The 25,967-nt window shown below is 49.9% G+C and overlaps 2 protein-coding genes across 3 annotated transcripts in view; both read left to right on the forward strand.

Moving 5' to 3' along the window:
• The first annotated feature begins 529 nt into the window (after window positions 1-529).
• Window positions 530-17,146, forward strand: PSTPIP2 (proline-serine-threonine phosphatase interacting protein 2). The gene is made up of 15 exons (XM_084305810.1): window positions 530-638; window positions 6,674-6,774; window positions 7,818-7,895; window positions 8,824-8,858; window positions 9,964-10,070; window positions 10,583-10,645; window positions 11,015-11,113; window positions 11,270-11,315; window positions 11,667-11,746; window positions 12,798-12,896; window positions 13,572-13,668; window positions 13,975-14,056; window positions 14,939-14,973; window positions 15,479-15,536; window positions 15,732-17,146. Exons 1-14 carry the CDS (start codon window positions 606-608, stop codon window positions 15,526-15,528), a joined length of 1,005 nt encoding a protein of 334 aa, XP_084161936.1. The 5' UTR covers window positions 530-605; the 3' UTR covers window positions 15,529-15,536; window positions 15,732-17,146.
• A 2,502-nt stretch (window positions 17,147-19,648) lies between these two features.
• EPG5 (ectopic P-granules 5 autophagy tethering factor) overlaps window positions 19,649-25,967 on the forward strand; it is a 49,763-nt gene continuing 43,444 nt past the window's right edge. For both annotated transcript variants that reach the window (XM_084305491.1, XM_084305492.1), the window contains exons 1-5: window positions 19,649-19,740; window positions 21,120-22,058; window positions 23,502-23,745; window positions 24,549-24,685; window positions 25,199-25,306. In XM_084305491.1, coding sequence (XP_084161617.1) covers window positions 19,687-19,740; window positions 21,120-22,058; window positions 23,502-23,745; window positions 24,549-24,685; window positions 25,199-25,306 — 1,482 coding nt within the window. In that variant the 5' untranslated portion in view covers window positions 19,649-19,686. The remainder of the gene's footprint in view (window positions 19,741-21,119; window positions 22,059-23,501; window positions 23,746-24,548; window positions 24,686-25,198; window positions 25,307-25,967) is intronic.

Below are 25,967 nucleotides of genomic sequence, written 5' to 3' on the forward strand. Positions count from 1 at the left end.
AGGTGAGGGTGTGGAGGAAAACTGGTGATTTATTCCAGGATTTGGGGTTGGCTCGGCTCAGTGCACCCTGGCTCGTGCTCGCAGAGGAGGTTGCTGAAACCTCAAAGCCTTGAGCCCAGCCCCAGCTGCGACCGTGGCCACGAGCAGCGAAAGAGAAAGCCCTTCAAGCACATCTTAGCCGTAGGTGTCGCACCACCCTGGGCAGATAAATTAAGTGGAAAATGCCTTATTTTCACATTACTGGCCTGTTTTAGCTATCCCTGCGTTAGAGGCAGCGACTTATCCAGGGCGAATCGGCACAGTCGCTGCCCATCTGCTTTCATCCCCCATCGCTATTCCAAGACCAGAGGTTGCTCACCTCGAGCAGCGACACCTCCCCGGGGCTGGGAGCAGGCTGTGCGCCCCAAAACCCTCCCCAAAAAACTCTCCCCACCTGCGTGGGGCCGGGCTGCGCGCTGAGCACACCCCTCGGGGCTCTGCCCCCGTCCCGGCTCTCCAAGCCGAAGCCCTGCGGCTGTCCCCGGGCCGGGCGGGGCCAGGCGGGGCCGTGCCGAGCCGAGCCGAGCTGGGAGGGAGCAGGGGGCAGCGGCAGCAGCAGCAGCAGCATGCGGGAGGCACGCTTCAGGGACCACTTTTGGGTGAGTCGGGGTTTGGGATGGGAAAAAAGGGGGAGTTTGTCCTGCGCTGCGCTGCCGGGACGCAGCCCTGCAGGACTGGGGAGAAGGTGCGCGGGTGCTGGAGGAGCCGGTGCTGGGTTTTGGCACAAGGAGAGGTCCTTGTGGCCTTCACGGCAAGCGAGGCTAATTACTAGGTAATCTGTAAATAATCCGGGCTCGAGCTCTTGGTGCTAATGAGCTTTCTGCGTGTTTTTTTTCCTTTCTGAAGCCAGCGGGGTCTGAGCGGGGATGGGAGCGTGGCAGCGCTGCCTCCAGGACCCGCTGCGGTCATTTTGGCCGTGGAGAAGGCAGCAGTGAGCGTGCATCACCTGCGGGGAGGGACGAGGGGGTGAGAGGTGGACAGAAAAACCCAAATTTGGGCCAGGTGCAGAGGGGCTGCTGCTCCGGCTTCATCTGGCTGTAAGGCAGCGAGGGAGCGCAAACTTCCTCCTGAGATTTTTCCCCTTTTATTAGCTTTGCTTGAGCCAAAAAGGGAAGAGGAAGGAGAGCGCTGCTTTGCTGAAGCAGAGGATTACAGATGCAGAGGATTACACAGGGCTCAGGACAGCCCAGGGTGCTTTTTGGGAGAGCTGCGGCTGCCCCGGGTGGCTGCAGGGGAGGGAGGATGCTGCACAGGGGGCTGGAGGCAGAGGGAGAGGATTTCCGTGCTCTGTCTGGTGGGCCAAAGCCTACAAACCACCACTTCATAAGCACGAACAAATACTGCGTGTGGCTAGCCGCTTCGTTTAGGCCTTGATTTTGCATTTCGGGGTTTGAAGAAATGTCGGCAGCCCCATGTCCCTACCTGTCCCCAGCCCCGTGGGCTGCAGCCGGTCTCGAACCTTTTCCCCCATTCCCTTATTTGTTGTTTTTGCTCACCCTACAGCATCTCGGTGTACGCTGCAGCCACCCACCAAAGAGCTGTGCAAAAATAATACACCCCAAATCCTGTTTGGTTCCTCTTGCCCGACCTGCAGCGACTGCTGAGAGTTGAGCAAGCGTGGGGCTGTTTGCATGTTTTTGCAACCTGCCGTTCTCCTTTCACTGCGTGAGAGCTTGCCTTTCATTTTTACCATTTCCTTGATAAGTGTCCGTTTCTCCGCAAGCCCTTCTGGCAGAGTGTTTCGGGAAACCTGACAGCGGGGCTTTGGGTCTCATCAGAGCACTTGGGGCTCACAGGCATCTGTAAAACCATGCAGGGAAAAGGGAAATCTGATAGTGATAAAACAAGGTTTATGTCTGACCTATTGGCTAACAGCCTGCAACCCGGAGGGCAGATTCTTGGCCATTTCTTTTTGTCTTCAGACAAACCTTATTTTTTTTTGTGTTCAGAGACAAAAGCTCTGCCCTCTGCAGAGTGTGGTGGGGTGCCTTAAAAAGGAGGACTTGGTAGGACATTGAGAGGATAAGCAAATGATGCTGAGGGCTGAGACCTGCTGGCTCCCACTGAGGCTGCTCTGGTTAAGTGATCTTTGCATATCAGACTGAGGTGCGTGCACCTCTTAGGCACTCCCAAATGTTTATCAGCCACCTTAAGAAAATGAGGTGCTAAATGATGCTGCTGAAACACTCCACGGCACCTCTCCTGCAGGAGAAGGTGCACTGGCATGTTTAATTTTCTACCAAAGCATGTGGGATAGGGTCTGAAAGAGCTGGTGAAGCGTGTTTGTTTGCACACTGGGAAATTCATCCCACTGGGCTGGTTCACACCTCAGTGGGATGAAGCTTTATCTGCTCTCCCTGCTTGCTATCTGTCTTTTAACCTGCCCAGATCCACAGGGCTTTGCGAGGCTGGGGATGAGCTCCTTTTGCTCCGTGTTTCTGCAGGGCTGCAGAAGGGGGGTGCCCGCCAGGCTTCTGGGTGCTTTCCCTGGCTGCTGTCTCATGGCATTATGCAGGCTGGGCTGTTTCATTTTCCTCTGCTCATCCTTCTCCGAAAGGGACCGGCTTTCCTGGGCAGCCTGATGAGCTCATCAGGTGCTCATCAGGTGCTGGCTCACAGGGATGCCGGTGGCTGTTCTGGTTAGGTGTGGTTGCGTCGAGCCCGACAGTCGATTGCTTTAACATTCACATTTGGGGTGCCTTTTCGTGGGATGCTGTGCTAAGGCGAGGGGATTTGCAGTGAGTATTCATCCCTGGGATGAGTTTTTCCTGCCCTGATGTTCCTGCTTGGAGTTCACCAGATGGAGAGGACCATCTCGTGGACCTGGCTGGCCTGTGGATTTGGGTACGCACTTGGCTGACTCGGGGTATGGTCGGTGCTGTTCCCGTGCAGCTCTCACGCTGCACGATTTCTGCATGGTGCCAGCCGTGGATGAGAGCTCGTCCTCCAGCTACCCGCTGGGGACGAAGGATAAGCCTCTGGGTTACCTCTGCACCCTGCAGAAACATGCACAAAGATTTTTCTCGGTCTTGGTGACCTCCGGTGGACCTTGAGCAGTTTTGAGATCGTGTCGGCTGCGAGCAAGAATAGCACAGCCATTTGTCATCGCACGGTGTTTCCAAATACAAAAATAGACATACAACTTCTGCAGCGTTTCTCTGAGGAGACAGAGCTGAGGAGAGCTGACAAAGCTCTGCACAAGTAAAACGTGTCAAGTAATGGTCCGTGAGCAGCGCTGAGGGTTTGGGCTCCTGGGCTTGTGACTGCGTGGCTCTGGTTTGGCTGCTCAGGCTGAAAGCTAAGGGACAGGGACATGTGTCTGGGGACATGCATGTGGCCACGTGTGCGTGGCAGTGTTGAAGTCACTTGTGAAATTTTGTGTGCCCCAAACCTTTCATTTTTGGGGAGGTTGGGACAGGTTGCTTTTTCTCCTGCACCCTTATCTTCACAGGGCTTGTGTCTGGAGGGGGATTGATGTGAAGAAGATGGAGAAGATATCAAAGCAAACAGCTTTCCCTTTAGTGAAAGAGGGACTTTGCGTGCCCACGGGAGCATTTCAGCCCTTCTTTTGCTTAAGCACAAGCAAAATCCCCAAAACATCTTAACTTCATGCCACCTGAAATGCCAAAATTTCAGAAGGGAAGCGGCACTTCTCCACCTGTGCTGCAGATGCGAATCCCACCTTGCCCTTCTTGTTGCATGAAGCCTCTCATTTCATCTCCCCCTCCGAAAGGGCAGGAACGGGAGTTTCCACTCCTCTGGAGCCCTGCGTACTCGGGAAACATCAGCTGCTGCTTTGTCACCTTGAAATCATCCGCCTGTATTTTCCACGGGCGGTGCTGTCCCCTAAATAGCACGCCCGCTGTTAACCCGGCCGGGCGAGGCGGGGTTTGGGGCCGGTACTCCGGTCGCCCTGCCTCAGTTCCCCAGCTGCAAAACGTGGGGCTGGGGCCTTTTTTTCAAATCCTACAGCCAAACCTACGGGGATAACCCATGCGTGCTTGCTCTGGGATGCTCCTGGGGCTGTGCAGAGCCACTGATTTCTCAGGGAAGGAATTTGCATTGGTGCTTTCCAGGTCCCGGCTTTTTCCGTGCAGCCCCTGCGGACCTGCACTGCAGGTGGGCTCTGGTTTGGTGCAGCGGGACGGAAACCTCCCTGTTACACCCCAAATGGACCCTGTCAGCACAGGGAGCCCCGGAGGGTCAGGTTACCTTCTTTCCAGCAGCAGGCTGCTCAGTTATTTGCCCGTTCACCATCTTTTTTGGTGTGGGAAGGCTGGCACCGTGCTGCTGGTTTTGGTACGACAGAGCTGGCCCAGCAGTTTTTGCCTGACTTTTATTCTCTGAAGACGACAGCAGCAGAGCAGCCATTTCTTTTATTCCCCTTTTCACAGCAAACCTCTGCTCTTGTATAACCTCCTGCCTTATTACTGCTAAAAACTGGAAGGAAATCAGGACGTAAGGGGTGAGGTGCTGTTTGCTGGGACAGCTTGGGGAGCCTCGGTGCAAAATCCCATCCTCCAGAGCCCTCTTCAGCTCAGTTTACAGTGGCTTTAAACCCTGTCCTCCCTCCCTGGCTCTGTCCTCCCTGTATCCCCCTTCCTCTTTCCTCTTTCCCTGCCTCCCGTGGGCAGTCACGCTGCTCCCCTGTATTCTTTCCGTGCTGACGTCTGCCCAGAAGGGCGCTGCCAGGGTGGTTTTTGTGGTGTGTGACGCTGCCCAGCCCAGCTTCGTGGGGCCGGGAGCCCCTCCTGCCTGCCCCTGCCCGTTTTATTTTGGGGTAAAAAGTCAAGTTAGGATGTTCCTGAGTTTTGCAACTGTCATGAAAAGTGATTTCAGTGTAAGCGTGCTTCCTGCTTTTGCAGAGCCGGTTAGCAAACAGAGAACCTGTTGCGTTTTTGTTTCAGTAATAAGCTCATTTTGGGAGGAGGTTCGTGCTCAGTACAGAAACAGAAAGTGTTTGAGGATCTCCCTAGGTCCTGGGTGCAGTCTCCTCCTCCTTCCCATGCACACCACGATGGAGCAAAGCTGATCCAGGATTCCCAGGGATCTCCTGCTGGCCCCACTCCACCAGATATCCACTTTATCTCCCGCTTTCTGGCCACTTGTGTTCAAATCTTTGGTTGCTTGGGGAAGTCCACAATGATGAAATCCTTTATTTGTCACAAATGCTGGCCCTGTTCCTCCTCAGCTCTCACTCTGGGCACAAACTTATGAGAAATCCCCCTCTGCTGCCAGCACTGTAGCACCAGCTCTCTGCACGCTGTCATCATGGCTTGGAACTGTTTCCCGGATCTCTCCATCCTGCCATTATTCCTCTTTTAAGCTTCATAATAATTATTTGTGGTTTCTGCTTCCTTTCTCGCAGCTTCATATCTGCTTTTGCCATTGCTTCCTTTCTGCAGCCCGTTTCCCTATTCTGCTCCTGCCTGTGCTGCTCCTGCAGTGCCAGCCAGACCTTTCTGCAGGGGACAGCGGGCAGTTTTGCTCTCCTCCTGCATCCGCTTTGGGCTTCTTCCAGAGCAGGAGGGTTTGCGGTCAGAGCATCCCTCTCGTAACGTCACAGCACTTCGGAGCCCTGCTCCAGGTCTTCAGGGTGGCAAATCCTCAGCGGGTATAGGACAAAATTTTTTTTATCCTCAGGTGCTTCCCAGCACAGGAGTAAGGAGAGAATGGGGTGGAGTTATTCAGCCTTCATCCTAGCCCTGCTACATCATTGTCACATTTCTTTTTTTTTTTTTTTTAAATAACCATCACAGGAAAATCCCTATTTTTGAGAATAATTTGAGGGAAAGCCATGGTCCTTCAGAAGTCTATGGGAAGCTGCTCCCCAGTGCGGGTAGCACTGCGGGGCTGAGAGCCCTGGCTTGGAAGATGGGACTTGGCCGTGGTGTTTTGGGGGACGTGAAGAAGTGTGACATGCTGAAGGGCACAGAACAGGGGTGGGGAAGGACCTGCTGCTGAGGGAAGTGGTCTTTGTGTTGGAGTTTTGGACTGACGTGTGCGGGACAGGGTGGCTTTTCCTGAGGATGGAGAGGAGGCTGCTGCAGCAGCAGTCACTCAGGGCTGTGTGGGCAGCCGGGGAAGCTCATAGGAAGCTTGGTGATGCCGTGGAGAAAGGGCTGCTCAGCTCTCCCCCCGGCCTGGGTGTGGGTTCCTGCAACGAGGCCGGGTGTGGGGATGGTGACCAGGCAGACAACTGCAAGTTGGCGCTGACCGAGATCCGTCCTGGTGCCTGCAGAGGCTGGGAGAAGCAAGAGTAAGGCAGGCTGGATTTTATGAGGATGGTCTTTACAAGGTGGGAGGAGGGAAAGTGCTGTAGGAGTTTTAGGGGGGCTCAGTGCGCTGCAGGGCCAGAGGTGCTGAGAATGGGGGGAGATCACCAGGATGTGGCAGGTCTGAGCTCTTCTGACCTGTGAAGGACACAAAGGTCCTTCATTCTCTTCATTCCAGACCCTCTCCCACCCCAAAAAGAAAAAAAAAGAGTTTATTTTGTATAATTTATGGGCAAACCAGAAAGAGGCCCTGGCACACTTGCTCCCAGCCGAGCCATCGCTTGTATAAGTGCCTGTGAGGGTGGCAGTGGGCATGGACTGCCCCTACAGGGATGTCAATCCTGTTCTTGTGTTTTCAGAGCACAGACCTGACGAGCACAGTTGGCTATGACAGCATCATTCAACATTTGAACGACGGCAGGAAGAACTGCAAAGAGTTTGAAGACTTTCTGAAGGAAAGGTACAGAACGGCCTCTGAAAACGGGTTTGGCTGAATCTGGGAAGCGAGGCAGAGGCACTTCTTCTATTTCTTGTATTCCTATTTGGGTTTCCATCATGTTTCTGTCCACTGGGTTGAAGCATCTTTCACTTTTGACTGATGAGGAACTTGTTTTTTCACACCGTTCTTTCTCTGCATGGCTGGAATGAAATCCATACCTGGGGATCCTCAGCTGTGAGGGTGGTGCTAGCCACAAAGCCCAGAAGCTTTGTTATTGAGGGCACTGTCCAAATGCCTCCTGAACACTGGCAGGCATGGGGCATCGACCACCTCTGTAGGAAGTACTGAGCCTCCCCGGCACAGCTTTGTGCTGTTCATGCAGGTCCTGCCATCAGTTCCCAGTGGGAAGAGACCAGCACTTCCCTCCCTGCTTCTCCTCCTCAAGGAGTTGCAGAATAAAACAAATGGCTTCCTGAAATGTCTGTATCTCTAATGCAAGTGCAGATGTCTGTGTTGATAGTTCAGACACTTTAAATTTCAGGCCGTCCTGCTCTGCATGCCCATCACATTTATTCCAGACTATTTCATCCCAAGTCTTGTATTCAAGGCTTGTTTTCTCCAGTCGATAACAAAATTACATTAATTCCAGGTCATTCTACAGCAGTCTTTATATTTAGCCTGTTGAGCACGTTTGGCTAGCCCTGAAGTGCTCAGGCAGCAGGACTTGATGATCTTTGTAGGTCCGTTCCAATGCTCCCTGTGGGTCCATCCTGCAGCATGACTGCGCGCCCTTCCCGTGCCACCTCCACCAGCTCAGGAGCTGGCAGGACTCTGAGCATGCACACAGCAAGCCACAAGCCCAGGGGCAGTTTGTGGTGGTCAGGGAGGTGGATGCCTGTGCTGTCAGCCTGTCTGCAGCCCAGCGTGTTCTGTGCACCCGCTATTCCCTCGTCCGTGCTCAGGGGATGTCTCATGTGAAACTCCTCCTGCTCTTGGCCTCTGCTGCAAGCAACTTTCATTTTCTGAAATGAGAATTTCCTCTCATTTCTCTCTTTCCTCAACAGAGCGATTATAGAAGAAAAGTATGGCAAAGAGCTCATTAACCTGTCGAAGAAGAAGCCCTGTGGGCAGACGGAGCTGAAGTAAGTTCAGAGCCCAGTGTCTTTTATAGGTATCTGTAATTGGGGCAATGAAGGAGGAGGGCGGGGGAAGGAGGCTGAGAGAGACAAACCAGTGTTCAAATGTGATTGGGATGTCACCAGATGTTCAGTCCTGTGGATGAATGGTGCCCAGTTGTGCTGGCTTTTGCCGATACCGAGTTGGACTCCACCAACTTCTCACCTGCCGTAGAGTATCCAAAGTATTGTGGACGCTCAGGCGAGATGTGGGCTGGTGGTTCAGCAGAGAGCCGAGCATCATGAGACCTTGGGTTTGCTCCTCACTGTTTCTGTGGCCAGAGGGAAGTACACGTACTTCCTTGAGTCAAACCACACGGATGTTCAAACCCAGCACGTTGCCACCCTACACGGGTGCTGCAGCCGCTGCAGTTGGCTCCATTTGTGGATCTCCATTTCCCCATTGCCCTGGGAACCGTCTACTTCCTGCTGTGCTTCATACATGCCTGGTTTGGTGTTCTCTGCTCATTTGTTTACAGCTCTATATTAGTCAGTCACTTACATTGTTTCATTATCTTAATAGGGAGGAAAGTTCCCTACATTTCCAACCACTTGCCCATACTACATATAAAAAAATTGTTCATGTGTCCCAACTGATACTCTTTGGAGATTACACAGGACATTTGTCTTGAAACTCAGAATATTTAATAGTGTTCACTGTCCAGGAAGAAGGCTTAAGGTAGATCTCAAACCAAGTGGACAGCATTATACTCGCTGGTAAGGAAAGAGCTGGAAGTGTAAAGAGGGTAGATAAACCTGCTCCAGGCTGATCTGGCTGGTCTTGAGTGAGGGACTCCCTTGCCAGTTCAGAAGTGCCCTGCTGTCACCACTAAAGCCCATGCCTGCATCTGGCACTGCTTTCTTATTCTTTTAATGCTGTTCTTGTGTTTTTCAGCACCCTGAAGAGATCTCTGGATGTTTTCAAGCAACGTAAGTAATCCTTCTTCTTCATCTATCAGGACACTTGGCAGTGCTGAAGCCTTCAGGCTACTGCTTGGGAAGAAACAGAGATATTTGGGAAGAAACAGAGAAATCTCCATAAGTGTTTGATACCAGGATCAGGTGTAGGCTGTCCTTGTGGTCTTGCTCAGCACAGTGCATGGAGTTTGGGATAGAGTGTTCCAGGGCATAGTTACCAGAGGGAAGTCATGGCAAGTCCCTCTGGGGATCTGTTGGGCTTTTGGGGCAGCTTCAGAGTTGTGCAACATCTGAAGCTGTCTGTGGAAAGCTCATCTGGGTTGTTTTGGACTGGCTCATCCTGCCCTTTTGAGACAAATGTGCAGTAATCAGAGCGTCCAAGTGATGAGGGTTTGGCCAATATGCAGTAACCGTTCCTCACCATTCTGCTGCCCAGTGCTGAAGTCTGGCAGCCACAGCTCCACCACCATCCACACTGGCCAGATATTTCTGCTGCTGTGCTCCTGGGCTGATGCTCTAACGAGGCTCTGCCTGCAGTAGCTGACGCTTTAATCACTATGGGTGTGAAATAGCTCTGGGTGTTAGCTCTTGAACCACAGTTTTTCTTAGCTGCCTTTGTGAGCTGCTGCTTTGCTTGCTGGCTGGGTGCTTTATTGTATGGCTGCTCTCCTCCAGCAGGGCTAGCTCAGTGTGACACCGAAAATGAGCCTGAGGTTTATTTAGCAATAGTTTTTCTCTGCCCCAAGTTGCTTCTCTGCTAGCCTGGGGGAATGCTTCATTCAGACAGACGCTTTAGGGTGTGATGTGCTGAAACATGCCTGAATTAATCCAGATTAGGAGGAAAAGTGACTGTGCTCATTTGAATAACTTCTCTTGGTACGATTTACTTAAATGGAAGCGCAGGCCCCAGCATGACCGATGATGAATCACTCTTACATAGGCAGACCCTGTGTAGGGTGTAGGAAGTGCTGTTGCTTTCAGGTTTCTGCAGGGGAATTCATGAGGTGGGACCACGGGTGGAAGGGGTCTCTGGTCACTCTGATGTCAGCTAGAAAAGCTGGCTTACGCAAGAGCCTTTTTAGGAATATATATATATGTATATTTCTTTTCTTTGCAGAGATAGACAATGTGGGACAAGGTCACATCCAGCTGGCTCAAACCCTTCGGGAGGAAGCCAAGAAAATGGAGGAATTCAGGGAGAAGCAAAAGCTGCATCGGAAGAAGGTCAGGAGCTGAGGGCACTGCAGGAGGAACCTCCACAGTTGGGCTGCCCCTGTCCCCCGTCCCCCCCTGTGCCCCAGCCTGCTCCGTGCCCACCAGTGCCAGGAAGTCCTGAGCTCTTTCCTACGTGTTGCAACTGTGCTGGAGAGCTGTGCAGCAACCCCTGACTTCCTTCTTCTCGCTGCCACGTGCTGTCCTTCAGGGTCGTTTGGGGCCAGAGACAGTGGGGGCTCCCTCCAGCCTTGACTAGGGGGGTTGTTAAGGTGTATGTGTAGTGCTGTATGGTCTACATAGGGTTTGGTAAAATTAGCAAGCTCTTTAACGTCTTCTGGCTCGAGATTCCCTTGTCTGGAAAATGAGGGGAAGCTGTCAGAGCCAGGGGCTGATATGGACCGAGCAGAGGGGAGAGGGCTTGCCAATTCTGCCAGAGCCCATGGAGGCCATACCATACCGTAGTTCATCCCAGAGCTCTGACGGTCACTGATGCGCTGACTCGGGGTCTGTTGTCTCCACAGATAGAGCTCATAATGGAGGCGATTCACAAGAACAGGAATTTGCAGTACAAGAAGACCATGGAGGTAAAGCAAGTGTACTGCTGTCTCTTGCCGTAGGGGCTAACACTGCCAAAACGCGCACATGGAGCGAGGACAGGCCTATGCGTGAGGGCCTTCCTCCCTCCCCTTTCACATTAACAATGTGAAGAGTGTGTTCAACAAAGCTTGAGGAGCATGGAGGGGAAATGCTGGCTCAGATACAAGAGGTTTAAATGTCCTGGACTCAGTAGCCTCGAGCTTTTTGTTCTGAGCAAAGAACCGCCCCTGCTGTGAGCACAGTGCTGCCCAGGCAGTAGGGATGGGGTGTCCGGGACCCGGCGCATCACCTGTCAGCTGGATTTTCATCTCTTTTGCTTCCTAACATGTTCCTGCCCTGTCTGGTGTCTCCCCTAGGCCAAGCGGCTCTATGAGCAGCGCTGCAGGGATAAAGACGAAGCAGAACAGGCGGTGCACCGCAACGCCAACCTGGTCACGCAGAAGCAGCAGGAGAAGGTAAAGGAGAGGCAGGGGCCGTGCTGCCAGGCAAAGGGATGTCTCTTCTGGCTGGTCTCCTGCCCCATGTCCCTTCTCTCAGCTCTGGGGCCTGCACTCCCATGTCAATGCACCAGGGCTCTCCTACACCTTCCTTCTCTCCCCCAATTTTGGCAGCTCTTCCTGAAGTTGGCCCAGACGAAATCAGCCCTGGAGGATTCAGGTGAGCGTGGAGATGAAGCGTGCTGGCTGCATTTTGGGGACGAGGGGAGCACCTCCGGGGGTAGGAGGAGATGGGCTGGGAGCTGTGACACGGCACACGGGAGCTGCAGCTCCTCGGAAATGTGTCCAGAGGTACAGGAGGTGGCTCCTGCCCTGCAGAAGGCTGCATGGCCCCGCCACGGCTGCTGTGGGGCTCCCATCCCGATGCATCGCCCACCAGCAGCTGAGCTCACACATTGCTGCTGGGTTCTCTGTGGCATCCCAGCCATTTTATGCTGGACATGGTGCCTCCTAGTGAAGGAGTTTTTTTAAAATTAATGTTACCCAATTGACAATTTGATTTCTCTCACAGACAGGGGTTACCAGCAGAGTATTACCGCACTGGAGAAGATCAGGGAAGAATGGCTGAAAGAGCACATCAAGGCTTGTGAGGTAAATACCACAAACTTCCTTCACATGGCACTGTGGTCCTCTAGATGTTCGCCCCCTTTCTGCAGGGCTTGGGGACAGAGCAGACGTGCCTTCTGCTCTGTATTCCCTTCACAGGACAACAGCAGGACGTGTTGCAGGTAACCCTGCACGTTTCTCCTGCTTGGTTTCTGGATTCAAGGTCCCACCACTTCAAAGTTTCCACTGCACTATTTTTAATTTCTTCCACCACCTTTTAAAATTGACAGAGTCAATGTGCTCAGTAGTGATATTTTTTTCCTGTTTTCTGCTTGCATGTTTGGTGCTGCCACCACCTGGCTCAGTCGTGGCCTGGACATGAGACTGCAGTGTCTGCCTTGGATGCTGACAGCCTAAATGTTCAGAGCACCCATGCCTCTATTTTACTTTCCCCCACTGGGGTGGAATTTGCTGCCTGTTTGCTGTGCCATGTCAGGGGGACGTGAGGGTGCCTGCGGTGTCTGTGGGCTCTGGAAGCCTCTCTGCAGGCCAGGCTGGGAAGCCAGGGTTTCACTTCCACAGAGAGATTACGTGGAAGTTTTCCCCTCAGTACGTTGCAAAGGCCGTAACTGATGACAAATGCAAACGTACACTCGGGATGGAAGTCTGTCTTTCACTGGAAATGTGTAAAGGTGCATGGGGTTTGGCTGCACCAGACAGCAAATTTCAACAGACTTGGGTTTAAACTGGTTACGAAAAGGGCATGGCAGGAAACAGGAAGGAGACCAACCAAATGCACCTCCGTTTTTATACATCCCCAGCCATTTTTTTTTTTATTTCTCTGCACCTGTGGAAGGGAGGTGAGAAGGGAGCTGAGACTGCAGGACCATGGGGTGCCCAGGGAACCCACACTGCCTTTAGGAAGCTGGTCTGGTCTCCCCGAGGGGTGCTGGGTGGCCCCTTCCACATGGGTGTAGCAGGGCACTGCCACCTGTGGACCTTCCTGAGCTGAACGCCTTCTTTGGTTGCACAGAAGGATGCTTTCTCCCTTGGGAGAGCAGGCAGGGGACATGCTGTTCTGCCCATGTCGTTGCAGTTCTTCGAGACACAGGAGTGCGAGCGCATCAGCTACTTCCGCAATGCCCTCTGGCTCCATGTCAACCAGCTCTCCCAGGGCTGCGTCCAGAACGACGAGGTGAGCTGGGTGGAGGTCCCTCCACATCCATTTTTTTGTTTTGGATCTGAGACCTCTACGAGGTCTCTTTTGGATCAGACCTTTGGGACCCCTGCTGCCCACCTGGGTTATCTTTTGCCCGTCGTTTTGTCAGGGTGTAGTTGTAATGCGGTAAGGACCCCCTGAGTGCAAGTTTTTGTGCATATCTGTGGCTGGAGAAATAGTGAGAAGGCAGTACAGGAATGAAGATGTGTCCTCAGCTCCTTGCCACCAGCGTCATAAAGATGCACTTAGTGCTCTCCCTGGCTGAAGAAAATTGGCTGAAAAAGAGGCAAATGAAATGCAGTGGGAGGTGACCTTGCCAAAGATTACGCAGGATTATTACGACTCCTGCATATCTGAGGCTGGGAATGGGAAAGCAGAGAGCCTGGTTTGCTTTCCTGTGCTCTGAACTGTGTTAATTCAAGTTGGCCTACAGGCTTTGATCGGATAACATGAGCATGCAGGCAGAAAGCCTGTGGCCAGAGCTCTTAGAGATTAAGTTTTCTTTGGGATTCCTTCCTCGTTCCCTGCACCATTGAAGCCTGGGTCCTGGGTGAGCAATGGGCTCCCAACCCATGTGTGATAACTGATCGAAAAATGTCCTTTTGTTTTTTGACCTAATGCACAGAAGTGCTTGTCATTTCTCTCCCGCAGAAATACGAGGAAATCCGCAAGAGTTTAGAAATGTGCAGCATTGAGAAGGATATTGATTTTTTTGTAAATTTGCGCAAAACTGGAAGTTCAGCCCCAGGTGAGAGCTTGGTGCAACCTCCTGAAGTAGCACTGACTTGCTTTTACTCCTCATGGTGCTGCTGCCTGGATCAGCATCAATTCAGATGCAAAACCTACTGATTTTGTAACATCCTTCCTTTCGTTCCCCAGCAAGCAGCACCAGTCCCTCTGCCACTTACCACAAGCCTCTGACGATGATCTCCCCTTTCTGTAACATTTCAAACACCTTTCCAGAGAGCAGGGAAAAGCTTAGCAGCTGAATATTGGGGTTGTCGAGTAGCACCTTGTGAAAGGTCTGTGCTTTACTGCTGTTAACTCTTCCTAGCTCCTGTTGTTTATGAAAACTACTACAACACACAGAGAAACGCCACTCCTGTGAGAAGTCCGGTTTCCGTACCTATATCACGGTAAGGGACATAATTTGCAATTGCTGTTGCAACTGATGCTGTCTAAAAACCAAACCAAAACAAAAAACGAATAAACAAAACCATATTTTATTACTTTTGGTCTGTTGGAAGCTTTGGGAGTATTACAGGAAAATATTTCCCATGCTATGTAGCCCATTGCTCTCTCCAGCAGAAATTATTCCAGCATGATGCCTGCTACATCATGTTCAAGGAAGCCCTCAAGTCCACCCAGAGCTTTTTGCTCTTATTTGTCTTTTGAGGTGATTTTTCCCTTCCTGAGGCTGGGAATCTTGTTCTGAAGGTGCTTGTGGTGAGGTTGTGCTCAGTTTTCCTTGTGCCAAGCCTCTTCCACAAGTCCTTTGGGTTGAGGTGAGGGGCTGCGGTACCCAGGCAGCAGAAAAGCAAGGCAGCCTGGAGAGAATTGAGGTCAGGGTGAAAGATGCCTCGGCCACGAGGAAGATGAGGATTCAGGGCTAAAGACTCTTGCCAAGGATGAGTGTGCACCTCCGGCTGTTGCGTCAGGAGAAGAGTCATGCCTAATTATGGCTTCCTGATGGCTCACCTGGGCAGAGGCATGTAAAAGGCATGCCCCGAGGCTCACTCATGAATGTTTTGCCAATGCAGTGTTTTTTGGTGACTTTTTCCTCTTCCTCACTGTAGCAGCCTCAATTCCTGTGTCTGCCAAGCAGGCTGTTGGTGAATGACCCAAAACATGGCCAGGCCTCCAGAAAGCCCAGGCTGGCCAAACCTCTTGCCCTCCTGTGAGTTCCAGGAGGGTGGTTTGGGAGCCACAGAGCCAGAATAATGGCCTGGGCAGGTGCCCTTGGATGGGAGGGAGCCCCATAGCCATGCAGGTCCTCACCTCTGTTTCTTTTTGAGCAGGAGAGCGCCTCTACCCACCCCAACCAGTGGGCCAGGTGAGTTCCTTACCTTAGGTGGCTTCTGCTCCCACAGAGGATCTCTCTGATCTTGCTCTTCCCCATAGGACCACGAGCTTCATCTGTCTAAAGGGATTGCTCGAGGCCCAGCTCCTCCTATAAGTCCAGTCCCCATGGAAAGATGCTGGGAAGTTGGCTACTGACTCTGGTGGCAAAATTTCACCTATAAGTTCTGATCAAAGCCCTTTGCGTGCACATTGCCTAAGCTTGGTGTCTCACCAGTCTCTGCATTTTAGGCCCTTCTCTGTTTAAACAGCATGTGATTCGTCATTTCCAGACGACTTCAGGGATGGGATAACGCAGTGGGACTCAGTAAAACTAAATTCTGCTTTGCTTCTTAGGCAAATCAACTCATCTCTTTGAGCCCCATCCCTGGCTCCTTTATAACAGAGGTGGCCAGTGCATGGTGGTCTTGCCCTGCATGAAGCCTCTTAACAAGCACTTCCCATGGGCAGACCTAATATTTTTGTGCTTTGTGTTTTAGGTGACCCTGATTATGCCACAATTGATGGCTACAGCTTGATACACCACTAATAGCCACGGTAAGTACTCGAGTTTGATGGAGAAAGGGCTTAACAAGAGATGCAACTTCAACAGAGGGACAGTGGAGAAAGAAAGGCCACCATTTAGGGGAAAGGACACTTGAGGTGACGGGGTGGGAGTGACAATTTTGTCAGCCCTTCTGTCCTTGTGTGAGCTGGAGCTGTGATTTTGATGCTGTCCATCCTGTTCTCTAGGTTCTCCAGGCAGAAGATGCTGTCAGTCTGGCCAGCGCGGCAGTCGGTGTTTTCAGTTATTCTCAGCGACACAGAACTGCAGTGCTTCTTCATTTTAAGAAAGTGTTTGAGGACTCTGATAATTATTTGTGCATTCAGAAAGCACCTACTAAAAATTTATTCTTTTAATAAGCAAACTCCTTGGACATATATCTGATTTTCACGCTCAGGGGAAGAAAAAGAGTAAAAGCAATGGAACTGGACAGAGGGCGATCTGCATTGCAAGAAACTTTTGATTTGAAGTGCTTCCTATGTGCAGCCATCTGGGAGAGCCTGGAGCCTTCTGCTCTCCAAATAACTAAAAAACACTTGTGCCAAGGGGAGCTATGCAAAGCTTTGGGCGTGCTGGCTTGTGTTCAGAGCTAAGGGTACACTTTGGCCTGTTTCTGAAGTCTTTTATTAATGGCGATTAAACTTGTAATTTAGATTTAATTCCAGTAATGTTTCTCTGGGAGCTGACTACATAGAGGAGCACCATCGATTACATCATGGGTCTGGCTTTGCTCTGCTGTTTGGTGCTGATTTGTGTGGTGCAGCAGTTCACAGAACAGAAACCCAGCAAAGGGCTGTGCCACTACAAACCTGCTGGCAAGTCTCTCACCCTGCAATACTGTTGAGGATCGGAAGGAAGTCAGACAGCTCTTCCACCACCTCTCCAATGAGGGGCTTGTGGTTTTTTAGGCTCGTGGTATAACTTGTCTGTGGTAGGCTGCAGATAGTCCCATTTGATTAACTTCTGGGAATCCCTGAACTTTGGACATGTATCGATGCTAGATCCAAATGTAGCATCTGTTTTCAGCAGGGATTTGAGTGGCAGTAAAAATGAAAGGGAAATCGTCAACTCTCTATCTTAATTACTTCTCCCTCTGCTCTAGCAGGCTTGACAACAAAATATTTGTTCTGACTTCCTCACTCTGACTCCTAGAGGCATCCTCAGCAGTAACTCTGCAGGGTCTGTCTAGTTCTGTCTGCACACCACTGGAAACAAACTTAGCTGTGGAGCCATGAAACCGATTTCCTGGTCAGGTCTTCTCAAAGGACTTCTCCTTTTTGTTGCCTTATACATGATTGCATGTTTAATGCAGAAGTTCACATACCTCAGGGCTGCTGGTCTCTCTGTGCTGTGTGGCTTAACAGCTCCTCGGTGCCTTGCTATACTGAGCATGGGGATACGGGACAGAGGGTGCTGGACACAATTTAGCTGTCTAAACCTGGAGCAACAGGGGCTGCTTGGCTGCATGATGTTCTTCAAGTTGAATCCACGCAACTTCAGTGTGTGCCTAAACACACTGGTACCCGGGGATATGCTTTATTTCTTTATGTGGAAAGGATCACAATGAGCTTTACCTTCTGTCCTCTTGCATGAAATGTACAAAGTGCACAATAAAAGGAATAATTTGTCCTTTTTTTTTTTTTTTTTCTTTTCCTAAAAGACCAAGTATAGAAATACTCTTCTGAAGGAGCCTGTTGTAGTTTTAATTCTTTAAATATATATATATATTAAAAATAACAGTTCTGAGTTGTGTGCTGGATTTTTTTTTCTTCCTATGCTGCCATGTTTGCTTTCTGCAGGGTCTGGGGCTGATACATCTTCAAAGCATCCTACCACAATCAGGTGGGGGGACTTGCGTTTCCTGGAAGAAAGCCTACAAGAACATATCTTTCCACAGCTTTTGTTTCAGTGCTTGTTCTGTATAAATACCAAGATAGTTATGGGAGAGAACACACCAAGGAAAGCTGGCATGAGAACAACTATGTGTGATCAGCTGTGAGCTGTTGGCCATGTAAGGCAGTTTTCCTTTGCTTCCTGTTTTTTTTGGTTGGATTTTTGTTTCTGAGGGTTGGATGGGATCATAACCCATCAGGCATGTTTATACAGATTCAGGACTTGATTCTACCACTTTCAGCTTGTAAACATCAGTAATTCCTTTATGGTTCCTAGAGTTTGCTGCTGCAGCAAGGTTAGCATGGTAACGATTTACTCCATAAGACATTTCATGCTTTCTTTATAGGGATTTTTCAGCTGACAGAGTACAATAGAGGGTGCTAGGCTTTTCTGGATATAGAGGTTTCCCAGTGAGGCTGAAACTTGGCTTGCACACTCACTGAATGTGCAGAAGTAATCCCAAAATAAGGGTGCTGGTTCTAATGCCCTGAATACAACAGTTGTTCAACAACTTACTGAAGAGACCTCAAGCCAAGCAAATCCTGACTTGGAAGAGGAGTGTCCAAACATGAAGTTACTGTGAAAAAAGTCTGTGTGCCCATAAATGCTGAACTGATATTTATCTTCATCAAATTCCCTTTCCTTGTTGTTTTTGAAGCGGTACATAAGACTTTCACTACCTTATAGGCCCCAGTGGAGGAACCAGCTTCCTCCTTGGTCCCTATAGGAAGGCTGGGCCTCCCTGCAGACCCCTATAGAGAGCCTCAGCCTTCTCCCAGACCCAAATAGAGGAGCCCAGCCTCCCCCTTCACTCCTTAAACAGGAGTCTGTTCTTCCCGTGGACTGCTATCCACTGGGCTGCATTTCAGGACCAGTTTTATTTAATGTTGGGTGATTGGGATGCAAGACTTGAAAGGTATACCAAGTAAGTTTGTAGATGATACTAAGTACAGAGGAGCTGTTGACTCCCTGGAGGGAAGAGCAGCCTTGCACGGATAACTTGACGAATCAGAGGGCTGGGCAATCAAGAAGTTTAATGAGAACAAGTAACAGATTCTGCACCTGGCACAGGGCAATGCTGGATACACATACAGACTGGGGGATGAGAGGCATGGGGAAAGGGATCTGGGGGTTCTGGCTGATGGCAAATTGAACACGAGCCAGCAGCGTGCCCTGGCAGCCAGAAGGGCCAACCTGGGGTGCATCAGGCATGGCATGGTTAATTGTTTGAGGGAAGGGTTTGGGTGGTCCTGTGTGGAGCCAGGAGCTGCACCAGATGATCATTGTGGGTCCCTTCCAACTTGGGATATTCTGTGATTGTATGAAACAGAGCACTAAGCCACTAGCATTTATTACGACCTTTATTTCTTGTCATATGTCTCAGGTTGTGAGGGACCTTAAAGACCACCCAGTTCCACCCCCCTGCCATGGACAGGGGTGCCACCCACTGGAAGAGGTGTCCCAAACCCCATCCAGCCTGTCCCTGGGCACCTTCAGGGCTGGGGCACCCGATATTTCTCTGGGCAGCCCGTACCAGCGCCTCACTACCCTCTGAGGGAAGAAATTCCTCCTAACCTCTAATCTAAATCTCCCCTCTTTTAGTTTAAAGCTGCTCCTGCTTGTCCTACTTCTCCTGCTCCGTAACATAACCGGCAGTGCACTTTTTGGGTGAGCAACACCCTCATTATCGCTCGGACAGCTGTGAAATTATCGATAGCTTAAAGGAGGCTGTAGCGAGGTGGGGGTTGGTCTGTTGTACCAAGTGCCTGGTGACAGGACGAGGGGGAACGGGCTAAAGTTGCACCAGGGGAGGTTTAGGTTGGATATTAGGAAGAACTGCTTTATCAAAAGGGTTGTGAGGCATTGGAACAGGCTGCCCAGGGAAGCGGTGGAGCCGCCATCCCTGGAGGTCTTTAAAAGACGTTTAGATGTAGAGCTTAGGGATATGGTTTAGTGGGGGACTGGTTAGTGTTAGGTCAGAGGTTGGACTGGGTGATCTTGGACGTCTCTTCCAAACTAGACAATTTTGTGATTCTGTGACTCTGTAATTCCAACGGGAATTGTTTTGGGAAAAACACCCAACAGGAGTAAGGGGGGAGGAGGGGGAGCGAAACGGCGCGCCTCGCCCCCTTTCTGTCCCTCTGCGCCTCCCGTAGCCGCGGCGCTGCCGATTGGCCGGCAGCGGGCGGGGGCGGGGCAGCGGCAGGGGGCTCCTCTTCCGGCTGCGGCCGGGCGGGCAGAGGGGGGGCCATGGCGGAGGCCGTGAGGGGGCCGCGCCGGGCCCGGGCCCGGACCCGGGACAAGGTAAGGGACGGGGGGGGGGGGGCTGGGGAGGGGGTCACGGCCCCTGGGGGTGCTGCAGGCTTTGATGGAGGGGAGCACAGCCTGGAAAGCGAGCGCGGTGCCGTGCCGCTCCGTAAGGAAGCTCTGAGGAGGCGCCCGGGTTCAGAGGGGTCTGGGGGTTGCGGTTCGCAGGGCCCCCGGGGTGTTTGTTCCGCGAGGCCCTCGTGTGAGGCGGTGTCTGGGCAGCTGGGGAGTTGTCACTGAGCCCCCAAACCCGTCACCTCTTCCCCAGCCCTGGAGGGGTGCTGGGAGCTTTTCCTGATTTCTGCTGCATTCCTTGTTATGGTATTTGGATCATCCACAACCGGGGTGCTTTAACCTAACGCTGAGCAGTTTTTGCTTCTTGGAAGTGCTCGGTGCACGCACGCAGCCTGTGGGCACACCGTTAGCAGAGTGGTTATAGATGCGCCGTGCGGCTTCAGTTGAGCCAGGGGAGTTTTAGGTTAGATGTTAGGAAGAACTTCTTTACTGAAAGGGTTGTGAGGCATCGGAACAGGCTGCCCAGGGAAGTGGTGGAGTCACCATCCCTGGAAGTCTTCAAAAGACGTTTAGATGTAGAGCTTAGGGATATGGTTTAGTGGGGACTGTTAGCGTTAGGTCAGAGATTGGACTCGATGATCTTGAGGTCTCTTCCAACCTCGAAATTCTGTGATTCTGTGATTCATGATCCCTGCTGTGCTTTGGGAAGGAGGCTACAAATTTATGCTTCAGACTAGGCTTGTGGGAACTGCTTACCCCTAGGTGGATAACTTGGTGGTTTACAATTTTCATGTCACTTCTAAGTTGTTCTGCGTCTCTGGTCTGTAACACCTGTTTTCAGTAGGTATTTCCATAATGGCCCAGATTCGTGGTGGTTTTCAGATATGATTAGGGGTTGCATTCTAGACCTTTCTTTGTTCTGAAGTTACCTTCTGAAAATAATTTTCAGTTTGTTAAGATACTTTTATAAAACTTGAGATGAATCCTAAAATAACTAATTGCTGTATGGTTAAATCTAGTGAGTCTTTTCCAAGAGGTCAGGCAGGGTCCTGTTACCTGGATAATTTATACATCAGTGAAACTCTGCCCTGGGTAATATGTAGCTTTTAATGTAGAAATATTGAGATGTTTGATGGAGAAGTGACCAAGACAGTAGACATTGGTGCACAGTGCTTAAAGGGCACTTAAAGACCAGGGATGTGTTTAATGCATTTCTTTTTACCTTTAATACCATGAAAATCTATCTGGTAAGAGGGGCTTTTTGTCAGTGATGTTGGCAAATGCTGATTTTAGTGATGGTGGGATTCGGGATGCCAGGAGGAGGGGTTTGCTTGTTGACGACACTGTGAATCTATTTCTAGGAGAAAAAGAAGAAAAGTAGCGAGGAATCCTGGACACGAGAGTCTGATGATGTCTTCCTCCCTCCCGTCGCAGAAGCGTCTTCTCAAGCCAGTAAAGTACAAGTGGAACAACCTGGAGAATTCACAGAAATTCAGCTCAGTGATGATGTAGAGGATGGAAAACCTGCAACTGATGCACGTGACGTTCCCCATAGTAATGTAACTTCAGCAGACAAAGGGTCTTCGGCAGCGACCCTAGAGCCTTCAACAGATGGAGAGGAGAGCAAAGCTGACCCCTCACATAAAGAACGTGGAGGGGATGTTGAGAAAAGTGAAGAAAAAAAGGTGGACAAGCCTCCCAGCCCCGTGGAGGTGGCTGCTGGTGAATCAGGACACTCTGACGTAGCGGGCAGTACCTCTCATCACGGCGCAGCCTGTTCTCAGGCAGTAGTGGGCATCGCACGGGACAAAGGAGCTGAAAACGCGCAGGATGTTAAAAATCCTCTTCTCCGTTTCTCTGAGAAGCTTCCTCTCAGCACCTCACAGCTCCATGACAAACCCAAGGCGCCTGTGCAGCGTTCGGGGCTGAAGTCACTGTACCCAGACCTGTCGGCTGAGCTCTCCTACGAGAGGCCAACAGTCATGGCTGTTAAACCCCTGCTGCACAACGAGAGGCTCTATCCTGAGCTCCCGACTGAGCCCGAGCTGGTGCCATTCACCAGGGAGCAGCTGAAGATCTTTGAGCCGTGTTCATGGCTGGAGAATGTTGACTCCTACGCGGAGGAATTTGAAAGCGTTGCTCATCAGGACAGGCACGAGTTCTACGAGCTGCTCCTGAACTACATGCGCTGCAGGAAGCAGCTGCTGCTGGCTGAGGCGGAGCTGCAGGCTATGACGACAGACTGCCAAAATGCAAAGGGGAGATTGTGGACCTTTAAAGAAGAACAGAAAACTGTGCAGGTGCTGTCACTGAAGCTGCTTTTGGAGCAGAACTATTTGGATGTGATTCTGGACGCTGATTTTACTTGCTGTTAAGTTTCCTGTATTTAGGATGCTCCCTTCTAAAGTAGATGGTTGCCTTTGCTTTTCTTTATCTCCACTGGCCCCCAGTTTCAGATCCTTGTTGACCCTTAAGTCAGCTGATGTAAACTCTGGCGAGTGCATGGCAGTGGGATTTGTTTTAGTGACCTCTTTTGGAGTCAGGCTTATCTGTAGTCAGTCAATGCCTGTGCCCAGCCAGTTCTGCCCACAGCACTGGGTGAGGTTGGTGTCGCAGTCCTTAGAGGAGATGCAGGAGCTGTGTGGCAGAGTAGGGCTGGCTGGGGGGCTCCAGAAGGACTGTAGTGATGGTGTCCCCTCTGGCCTGCTGCCTGTAGTGACACTTCTTGTTTACATCAGTCCTGGCAGCTTCCTGCTGTCAGGTGGCAGATGCAGAGGAACTTGAGTCATGCTCACAGGTGACCCTGCACAGTTCCTCAGAGTTTAATGCTGAGAGACATCCGCTGTACAGAGCCTTTTCCTTTTTACTGGGGAGTAAAAGTGTAATGGGCCTGTGTCACTGAGCCTCTTTGGGCTCTGTTTTGTGTTGATAACTTTCCTTGAAAGCAATTTTGGCTTCACTGAAGTCACTATTTGTTATTGTGCAGCTGGCTAAGCTTGCTGCCTCCTGGTTCAGAATAATTGTTACCTTACTACTAATTTAAAAATTTTATTCTAATAACTACTAATTTAAAAATTTTATTCTAATAATTTCAAAAATATAGGGCCAAGCTTCCAAAGTGCATGGTCTGAAGCATGTTTTCTGGTGACGTGAAAGAATGATGGCCTGTTATGTATTGTGGCTTTCTCGTGCTGAAGAGTTAGAGATAGGCCAGGGGAGGATTGTTCTCACTATTTAACTCCAGTTTGGGGAAAAAGAGTACAGTTCACTTCAGAAATTTTAAATGTATTGTAGGGAATTGCTATCAACAGTGAGTTCTGAGAGCTTAGAAAAATATTTAGCTTGTTCCACTCTATATCTTAGGTTTAAAATAATAAATCCAAATATTTACAGAAATCTATGAAGTGAGAAGCAGGTGCACTCAGTGGGAGCAGAGACAGCTGATTTTGCTCACATCTTTCAGTGATACAGGCAAGCTACTTCATGTGTACCTCTAAACTTGTTATTGAGGGTTTATGAGAGTTGTGTTTTTCAGAAGTCAGGGATGTGCATTTTCAGTATTCAGCAGCTTTGAAAAGTAAGTAGAATGCTCCCAAGTGTTTGTACACCTGTAAAGTGGTCCCCTGTATGAAAGCTGTGAAATCTGTTGAGGGGAGGGTTATGTTAGGGTTACTTTCTGTAAGCAACACTTGACCATGCAGAATGAGAAAACCACTGACATAAAATACTTGGTCGCTTTACAGGGTGTCTGTGCAGATCAGTGCAAAGTGACAGGTCACCATCGCTACCAGACCGTGGAGCTGAATGAAGGTGTGTTGGGGGAGCTGAAGAAGCTGTTTGAAGCCAAAGCAGAACACGTGCACCAGACGCTGGCACTACACTCGTACACTTCGGTGTTATCTCGGTTGCAAGTGGAGTCTTATGTGTACAGGTTGCTGAACAGCTCCTCCCTGCTGAGGTCGGTGGCTCTTCAGCAGCAAGAACAAGGTGGGTGAACGCTGCCTGTGCCCAGCACCTTGTTCACCTGGAGTTTTGGAGTCTTGTGGTGGGAATTGTACACCAGAGTGTTTCTCCTCTGATCCTAAAACCTGTTGGTTTTATGGAGGGATCAGTGAAATACTTTTCTTGCAGAAAACCTTCAGTTTTCCTACATACTGGAAAATTGAAGTTGAATGCAGGTGTCCTGTCTTCTGTCTAGGCTGTATCCTGCCACAGATTGCTGTAGGGGAACACCAGGTGGGATGGGACACCTGCAGTCCAAGCTCTTGTCTAAGAGGCCAAATAATACAGTCCCTTTGCAAAACTGATGATGCACAAGTTTGAAAACAGAAGGATATACCTCCTGCTTTACTTTTTGGAAGGCCGTTTGAAATCTCACAGCTCTATTAGAAATCTTTCTGGCTTTCAGGCTAAGCACGTTACTTTCTCGGGTGTCTACCAGTATCTTTTAGCTAAAGTATCCTTCCCTCAGATATTTCTCCTCCCTTTGTCCCTTGCCCCCAGATAGTTTATATGTGTAGTAAATATTGCCTCTTACAAAGTTGATGTTGAGGGAGGGCCTTTTATGAGAGCAACCGTAGGATATTCTTCTTGCAATTAGCATCCAATACTTAATTATAAGGTTAAATGAAATATGCTGCATAGGTGTTCTTGTTTGTCAGTTTTGGCAAATGGCTGTTTGAAATACCTTGTTATCTACAGAGTTTTCTGTACAGCCCCAAAACAACAACTTATGCTACTCTTCTGAAAGCTGCTCCTCAAAGCTCCTTAATTCTTTTCTTAATTTGCAGTTTCAAAGCACTCTGAAAATCTTTCTTCAGACTTGGGCCACTTGAAAGAATGTATCAGCGTTCTCTTCAGTTTCACTCGCAGGCTTATCGAAGATCCTCAGTTTCAGAGTGACCTTCTCATGTGGCTGCAGAGGCTGGTGAGGGAGTGAGCATGATAGAGCTGTTTGATCCAACATGTGGGATGAATTCAGAGAGGACTTTTTAAATGTGTATAGAGTACTAACGCTTCTATTTTGGAAGTTAAATTATTCTAATTAGCAGTTTTGAGAAACTTCTGTTCTTGCTGACTTCTAAATAAATTGTTTCTTAATAAACTTGTAATTAATTTTGTTGTTTTGCACTGTGGCTCAGAGCCAAGCAAGCAGGCTTTTAAATACTGTTCTGCTCTAACTTGCTCTGAAAACTGAGGCTTGCTGGAAAGGGTGGGAAGAGAAATGAAGAAGTAGAATCATAGAATCATAGAATATCCTGAGTTGGAAGGGACCCTTAAGGATCATCAAGTCCAACTCTTGACACCGCACAGGTCTACCCAGAAGTTCAGACCATGTGCCTAAGTGCACAGTCCAATCTCTTCTTAAATTCAGACAGGGTGATATTATTCTATGTAGCAAGGATATAAACAAACACTGAGATTATTTACTTCCCTTTAGGTGTCAGTGCTGCAAAGAATTGGCTGTCCAGGTGACCAGCTCTTCCTCTTCAACCACATCCTTCGATGCCCAGCTGGGATCGGTGAATGGGCTGTTCCATTCATTCAGGTGTGAATGTTTATTTCTTTATTGTGGGAAGGTTGGAGGGGGTTGATGGGTGAGATTGGAAGTGCCTCTGTGTGTGGTGTGGGAGGAATGAGGAAGAACAGATTTTACAACCTGCCCATTGAAATGGGACTGGGCTGCGTTTCCCTGGGAAGTTAATTAGCTGGGAAATTTCAAGGGCACAGAAAAGGGTTCATTTTGTATAGACCAGAGGGAACCTAGATATCCATAGGTGTCAGGGCGTTGTTTCAAAAAAGGTGTCCCCTCCAAGAGGGAAAGATGTAGGAAATCTAGCTCTAGGAAAAGATTGCAGTTAAGCTAATTGGGTAAGGCGAGCCATGAAACAAAAGGGTGACTGGGGGTAGCATTGTAACTTCCCCTGTGCTCAGCTTCCCACTGATGTGCAGGTGTATGTGAGAAGTGAAGAAAAGTTGTCTTTCTGTGTACCTTCTTGATGTTTGTTTCCTTTATTTTTTTTTTTTTATACCTGTACTCTATAGTACCTCATACTGTGCCATAGCAACACTTCCTCCAGGTTATCAGAACTGTCTTTTCCACTCATTTTTTGGTCAGACTAAAAACCATCTATAAATGTGAAACCCAGAATATGATTTTTTTTCTGGTAAAACTGAATTCCCTTTTGTTTTACTTGGATTGAGTTTTA

The sequence above is a fragment of the Netta rufina genome (genome assembly GCF_964035555.1).
Source record: "Netta rufina genome assembly, chromosome: Z".
Classification (NCBI taxonomy): domain Eukaryota; kingdom Metazoa; phylum Chordata; class Aves; order Anseriformes; family Anatidae; genus Netta; species Netta rufina.

What these genes read in the sequence shown, in the direction of transcription:
- PSTPIP2 (XM_084305810.1), top strand. Translation starts at nt 606, where the DNA reads ATGCGGGAGGCACGCTTCAGGGACCACTTTTGG. An exon ending in GAAGACTTTCTGAAGGAAAG is followed by an intron (nt 6,775 to 7,817) that starts GTACAGAACGGC and finishes TTTCCTCAACAG; the next exon opens with AGCGATTATAGAAGAAAAGT. An exon ending in TCTGGATGTTTTCAAGCAAC is followed by an intron (nt 8,859 to 9,963) that starts GTAAGTAATCCT and finishes TTTTCTTTGCAG; the next exon opens with AGATAGACAATGTGGGACAA.